Source organism: Coenobita brevimanus, unplaced genomic scaffold (genome assembly GCF_032717465.1).
Source record: "Coenobita brevimanus isolate Jiangsu-jjx unplaced genomic scaffold, ASM3271746v2 jjx.HiC_scaffold_2807, whole genome shotgun sequence".
Classification (NCBI taxonomy): Eukaryota; Metazoa; Arthropoda; class Malacostraca; order Decapoda; family Coenobitidae; genus Coenobita; species Coenobita brevimanus.
The window spans coordinates 30,704-37,630 of record NW_027643771.1 but is presented as its reverse complement, the minus strand read 5'-3'; the positions used below and the strand labels follow the sequence as shown (position 1 = coordinate 37,630).

General features: G+C 48.5%; 1 protein-coding gene across 1 annotated transcript; it reads right to left on the bottom strand.

The window, feature by feature from the left end:
- Window positions 1-3,411: 3,411 nt before the first annotated feature.
- LOC145390087 (uncharacterized) lies at window positions 3,412-6,282 on the bottom strand. Its single transcript, XM_080265154.1, has 2 exons — window positions 6,189-6,282; window positions 3,412-4,103 (listed from the first exon to the last, which is right to left on the bottom strand). Exons 1-2 carry the CDS (start codon window positions 6,280-6,282, stop codon window positions 3,412-3,414), a joined length of 786 nt encoding a protein of 261 aa, XP_080121280.1.
- Between the last annotated feature and the right edge of the window lie 645 nt (window positions 6,283-6,927).

The following is a 6,927-nucleotide window of genomic DNA, read 5'->3' as shown; positions in this document are numbered from 1 at the left end:
CGTTGAGGATATTGCAGAGCGGAGGGGGCTTGGATCTATGGGCCGATTGAGGACCTGTTCTAGCATAGACACCATTGTGTTGCATAGCATTCGGCCTAGATTTTTTAGGTGTTCTGCCTTGAAGATGAAGTGGTCTTTGGGAAGAGTGGTGTCTGGTTGTGGGGTTTGTGTGAAGGCTTCCAAGGTGGTCTGTGTGCTTGCGTCCTGCTTTGGGCGTGTGTCGGGAGGTGGTTGGCAGTGCGGCTGTGTGGGTGGGGTGCGTGGTTGGTGAGGTGGTTTTGTTGGGGGGTGGGGAATTGCCTGAGGAGTAACAGTGGGGGTTGGTAAGGGGGAAAGTCGGTGGTCAGCTGGGAGGGAGTGGAAGTGGCGAGAAAAAAAAAAACCACAAGCGGGATATATATATATATATATATATATATATATATATATATATATATATATATATATATATATGTATCTAGCCGATAGATATATATATATGTGGGAGGTATTTATTTACTCAGTCGTTCGTCCATTAGTTCTAAGCAGCACACACACATATATACACCCATACACACATGTATACTCAAATGAAATTAAATATACTTGAGTGTATGAATGTAAATCGGTATGTATGCTTAAGCAAGAACAACGAAGGAATCGATCAGGATAAATAAATTATCAGCTACAATCCGGCGGTTCCCTACAGTGCCGGGGGGGCCTAACTCCCCGTCCTCTAGAGGACGTCGTGAGAGTACCCCGACACTGCCCCGTGAGGGACTTACCTAACCCTAGCCCTAACAGAATGCCTACCCTTGCCGCCTCCTATAACCAGGCCTCTAAGGCCTCCCTTCGTGGAAATACCCTACGGTATCCCTTCAGGGTTCGGCGTCGTACTACGGCAGGGACTCTAAGTGGCAGCCGGAAAGCAGCTGATATGGTTAAAAAAAAAAAAAAAAAAAAAAAAAAAGGAAAACACAAGGTTTCCTCAAGCTGTGTTGGCGTGAAAATCGATCTCTGAGCTGGAAGAGAGACAGCTATGGAAGTCTTGGGTTGCGCTATCCACGTTTCACTGTGGAGCGACGATGTTAAAACCTCAGGTGATGGCGGGGGAGTGCCGGATCGCGTGCCCTCCAATCACGAAACAGATCCGACGCCCTCCAATCAGAGCGCTGAAAGGTTCTTGCCACAGGCTAGTGGAAGGTTGGAGGTCTCTGCTGGGAGATGTGCTCGGTGCGGCAGCTAGTGAGAGATTGGTGGAGGAGCGTGAGCTCGTGCATGTGAGCATTCATGATAAGAAGCATGTAGTCTGCAAACTTGTCGTTGGGAGATCCATTTTGTATAGCAGCTGCTGGGGTGTTAGGGTTTGGTTTTGTTACTTGTGCAAAGCTTAGACCTGGTCGTACTGTGGCGGGGTGTATTTATTGCTTTCTTTACTATTTCTTTTCTTTTAGGGCATTTCATAGCCATAGTGCGGTGGTCTCCTTCGCAGTTAATACACTTTTTGAAGTTGGAGTTGCATTTCTTCCAAGTGTGATCAAGACTGGAGCATTCAGAACAGATTTTAAAATCTTTGGGTTTAGGACATTCGTTGATGTTATGTGTGTCCATTTCATAGCACTTCATACACATTATGATATGTATATATTTCTCAGCCTGGATCTGATTTTTGCTGATGCACAGATGGAACAATTTCAGCCCTTCTATTGCTTTTTCTGCCATCTTGATATCATCAAATTCTATTTTCATAGTGTTTCTGTTGCCAAATTTGGTTATTTTGGTGATTTTGGCCCAAGAGTTTTCTTTAATGACTTCATGTACAATCTCCTCTTCACTGTGGCAGTAGATGATGTCATCTACTTTGGTGCATATTATGCTCCTTTTGGCTTTTAGGTCAGGAGGGAGGATTGGGGTGAAGCCATTGTCCTGTAAAGATGTTTTCAGAGGATGAGACAGGAGCTTATTAGTGTCATCTTCTGTGGCTGTAGTTGCGATGATGAATTCTTTTGAATCATGGAGTCCTGTTATTTCTATGTTGTGAGGAGCAACTATTTCAAGCAATTTCAGTTTAACTTGATTTTCTTGGGGATTACTGTGTTTGATTTTAAGTTTACCCATTTTTCAACATGGGGAAAAAATCCTGATAGGCCACTAACAGGCCGCCTAGTTGGTCCAATCTACCTGTGATCTGGGGCTTGTAACCTAAACTCCCCCCCTCTAAAGGGAGTGACCACTTGCAAGGTCAAAGGAGTACCCCTGATCCCTAACCCTATTAAAGAAAATACCCATTCCAGTGCTTCCTATAACCACCCCAGAACGGGGTCCCCTCGTGCCACTGGCCTCGGGGTTCGGCTTCGTACCGCACCAGAGCCTCTACTGGGCGAGCCTAACAGGACCAAAGTAAAATCTAAGAAATAAAGGTAGTCTTACGTAGTAAAAAAGATTTTCAGCCAAGGTGAGCGGGCTGACAGACTTGCAGAATGATGGGAAAGTCGTAATCGGTAAGGTGCTGGGAAAAGCAGCAGTGAAAGTCTTAGCTTGCGCTATCCACGTTTCACTATGAGCGCCGAGTCTATGCAGAGCGGGAGCGAGCGGGAGAGATGTTACCGCTGCGGCTGCCGGGAAGAGAATACTGGGCGAGCCTAAAAGGACCAAAGTCTATCTTGGGAATTCTGAGTCTGTCTCAGCTAGAGAACAGGGGTGAGGAATGATCCACGGGCTTGGATGATCAACATCGGCGTGAATTGGTAAGGGGAGGGTTGGATTTGACACTGCAGTACTGCTTTCCTATTTAATTTGCCTGTGAGACTTTTTTTTTTTTTTTTTTTGAAAGATTCCCTGTACATATAGTGCAGGCCGGGCCATACATTAGCCCGGTCAGTGGGGTATGGGCTGATTAAAAAACAGTAAGTGGGGAGGACAGGACCTGGGGAATGCCCAGCACACACGTCCTGTCTCCTGGCTTTGTGGTGTGTGTGCCTGTGAGAAAGTTGGACTGTCGTATTCTGCTGGATCGCGTGCCCTCCAATCAGGAAGCAGATCCGGCGCCATCCAATCAGAGCGCAGTGAGGTGTCAGCCACTGGCTGGTGGAAGATCGGAGGCCTCTTCTGGGAGATGTGCACGGTGCGAGAGCTTGAGGCAGAATGACATGATATGATATCGACATGGGCACCGCCGCACATGTTTGTTGTTTGTTGAAGATTTTCCCTTCGTTGAAGTGGAAGGGGCCGGGCCATATGTTAGCCCAGTCAGTGATTTAAGCAGAGACAAGTAAGTGATGAAGACTGCAGGAGCAGTCTCTTGACTTTAAAAACTATATGCACATATATACACACATGTATATATATATATGCATATGCACACATGCTCGCACGCACACTCGCACAGACACACACACACATACATACCCTGCATATCAGTGGATATGCACGTTAGGTGGGAGGAGGTGCAGAGCGCACCACCTCAGTCAGTGCTGAGAGTGGGGCCGTGGCTACAACGTAGGCTGCAGCATTACGTAAAGAGTTTATGGATCTGGCTGCTTCGTGAGTTCTGGGAGTGTCTGGGTTAGGAAGAGGTCGTTTCCTGATGAGGGATGTGGCTGGGCATCTGAGAAGATAGTGCAGGAGGGGATAAAGTGGAGCCTCCTGGCAGTGTTCACATGCAGGTTCGGGGGTTTCGTCATCTGGAACCATTTCATCGTAGCATTTATAGCCCAGGCGAAGGCGGCGCAGACGATTGAGCATCGTAAGGTTGGATCTAGTTGTGATTGGCGGTGGTTTGTAGCGTGTGGCAAGTGAGTACCATCTAGCCGAGGGGGAACCCAGTTCAACATATAGGCGGTGGTCTTCTTTATTTAATCTGGCTGCCCTGGTCTTAATGGCATGCTTGACTTGGCGCAGGCTCGTGGAGATTACAAAATCAATGCTGGGGTTTTCTAGGGCTTGTTTTGCTATTCGATCTGCCTTTTCGTTGCCTGCAATGCCTACGTGACTAGGGATCCAATTTATGGTAACCGATCCCCCAGCATTGCGGATAGCTTGGGTGGTGGTGAGAATGTTGTATATTAGGTGAATGTTGTCTTTGTGAGCGTTTTGGCGAAGGGTGTGAATGGCCGAAGCCGAGTCTGTGTGTATGATAGTGGGAGTTGTTGGACTGTGTCCAGTCGCCGCACAGACGTTGTTGTTGTTGTTGAAATATTCTCCCCACAACGTGGTGGGGAACGGGCAAACATGAGAGCCCGTCAGGGAAAATGCAGAAAACAGCTCCAATGAAGGGGCAAAGCGCGGACGGCAGACTGGCAGACAGGGCAAGGGCGGCAGAGGAAGGGAACGAGGCGATGGTGGTGAGGCAACAGCCCGATGATCGACGAGGCGAGGGGGAGAGCGGTAGACTGCACGGCGCCGATGGAAGGGGCGCCGGCATGCTCAGGTGGATCCCCAAACGACTCGGCGGTGGTTGGCGGCCGGCTGCTCAATGTTTACAGAGGGCAGAGAGGGACGAGAGCATGGTAGACTAAACGGCGCCGATGGTGAGGGCGCCGAAGCTCTGATAGAAGCGTTCCGAACTCTGCCCTCAACCCCCATTCACTCGCTCCAGCTCTCCACAGCAGCAGGTGGAAGCGTAGAGGGAAGGCCCAGTCCAGGTGGACACAAGGGCACAACCCCGGTCAAGGTAGTGGCGGAGGGAGGGTGGTCGGCCATGGAAAGGGCGGACGAGCCTCAACCTCCTGGTGGGCTGACCAGGGCACTCCCGTAGGTGGAGAGGACAGACCCGTCCTTCAGCTGAAACGGCTGCTGTGGAGAGCTGGTCCCGCCGGGAATAGCGGTGGAGGTGTTGCCTCGGCGAGAGGTGGGCTGCGAGTGGCCGCACTTCACTTCACTTCGTCATAGAAAAGTGGAGGGAAAGAAGAGGGAGAGATTGGAAGAGATTAAGTGGGGAAATATGAAAGACAGTCGGAGGTATAAAGATTGGAGGCCGTCCCCATTGCTGTGGCTTAGTTTTTATTTTTTTGTGTATGCTGTGTTCCTGTTGGTCCTATACAGCGGTCACTCTGTGTATGTGCAGACAAGGGTAGATATATCGATGAAGGTGAAGAGCCATAGTTTGTACCCCCGGCGCTACTAAGGGTGGTGCCTGTCTCTGTGGCATTGGTGGGTTCTGCTGTCTTGGTGGGTTGCTGCTCTCTGTTTCACAGGCTCTATAGTCATGGAAAGGAGGAGTTTTAGTATTAAAGAAAATGGGGGGGAAGGATAGAAATTATCTTTCCTCCCCATGGCACTCACCAGGGTGCACGAGGCATAGGCTGTGCATGGGCAATGTCTATTCCCAACCCACTCCACGTTCACGACCCCGCCATCAGATGTGACAGCTCCTTACATTTTGGTTTCAGGAGCTAGCACAACGGACGACGGAGTGCATTCACTCAGGAGTGGGCAGGGAATGAGTGTGCAGTGCAACTGTCTCCTGACAGTAGTGGTGGTCTGGTGCGGTCAGTTCAAGGTCGGCAGGTGTATGGGATATAGGGTAACGTGGTCTTTCGCTTGGTTGCTGCCGTTTGTATTATTAGTTATTATATATAATGAGAGGGGTTGTCGTTAGAGGGACGTATAAATTGGGTTTGGTGGCGGTCTATTTCTGTTTAAGAGGGAGCTGGGGAACCAATTATGCATCCTCCCGTATTCTTTGTTGGTGATGTCCTCGTAATTTGGGTCTCTGGTCTCTTCTAGTTTTTGCCAGATTTTTCCTGCCCTCTTGTGCATCCGGATGTTTAGTGCAGCTATTTTGTGCATGCTGTGTAATTGTTCTGTGATATAGTTGAAGGGGTGATGGTCGTTTTCGACAAATCTCAGAGCTTTGTTTAATACTCTTTGTAGTTTTAGTTTTTGGGTGTTTGATATAGTGTCCAGTGGCACAGGAGGGTATTCTAGCAAAGGGAGAATGTAGGCTTTAACGAGGTGGCTTTTTATTTTTCTATTTAGCGTTTTAAAACGGTAGAGGGTGGACAGTGCTGCCTTCCCCTTGCATATTCGTTCCCTTACATGTTTTGTGATCCCGGCCTGAGTTATTGTGAGGCCTAACAGGCTTCCCTCATTGCTTGTGTTTAGTAGCTCACCATCCACAATGATTTCTTCCATGTATTTTTGTGCTAATGGAATTATTTTAAATTTCTGTTGGTTAGTCCTGATCTTCCATCGTTTCTCATAATCACTGATTCTGGTGATTTCTCTGGCTACTTTGCTGGCCATCATGAGTTTGGACCGTCCTTGGTAAGTCACTATTTGAGTCACATCGTCAGCATACATTATGTCTAGGCAGTCTGGAGGTGGGGGGTGTCTCTAGTGTAAAGAATGTATAGGGTGGGGGAGAGGACGCTCCCTTGTGCCACCCCACTGTCGAGCTGTATAACGTCGCCTAACTGGTCCTTGTGTCTAATTCTCGCGGTGCGGTCAGTCACAAAGTCGCATAAAAACTTCTCGAGGATGGTAGGGAGTTCTAGTTGTAATAGTTTGTATTTGAGTCCTTCATGCCAGACCTTGTCAAAGGCCTTGCTTACGTCTCTGAGGACGAGACAGCACTGTTCCCGTCTCGACAGGGTCTGGGCGATAGTCTCGTAAGTCAGGGCTATGGCTTTGTTTGTGTCTTTTTGTGGTCTGAAGCCGTACTGTCTGGGGTTATGAAGTCTGTTTGTCTCTAGGTAAAGTCGGAGTCTTCTGTTGATGATCCTTTCAAGCAGTTTTCCTGGTACTTCGAGCAGTGAGATTGGTCTATAGTTCTCGGGTGTCGTGTCAGTCTTTCCTGGCTTAGGTATCATTACTATTACGGCTTCTTTAAGTTTGTCAGGGAAGTATCCCGCGGACAGGGAGGCGTTGAAAATGTCGATGAGTCTTTCTATCATGGAGTGTGAGCATTCCATGATAACTTGTTTGTTAATGCCTGTCAGTCCTGGG

What these genes read in the sequence shown, in the direction of transcription:
- LOC145390087 (XM_080265154.1), bottom strand. Translation starts at nt 6,282, where the DNA reads ATGTATGCTGACGATGTGACTCAAATAGTGACTTACCAAGGACGGTCC. An exon ending in CAGAGAAATCACCAGAATCA is followed by an intron (nt 4,104 to 6,188) that starts GTGATTATGAGA and finishes TCATACACACAG; the next exon opens with ACTCGGCTTCGGCCATTCAC.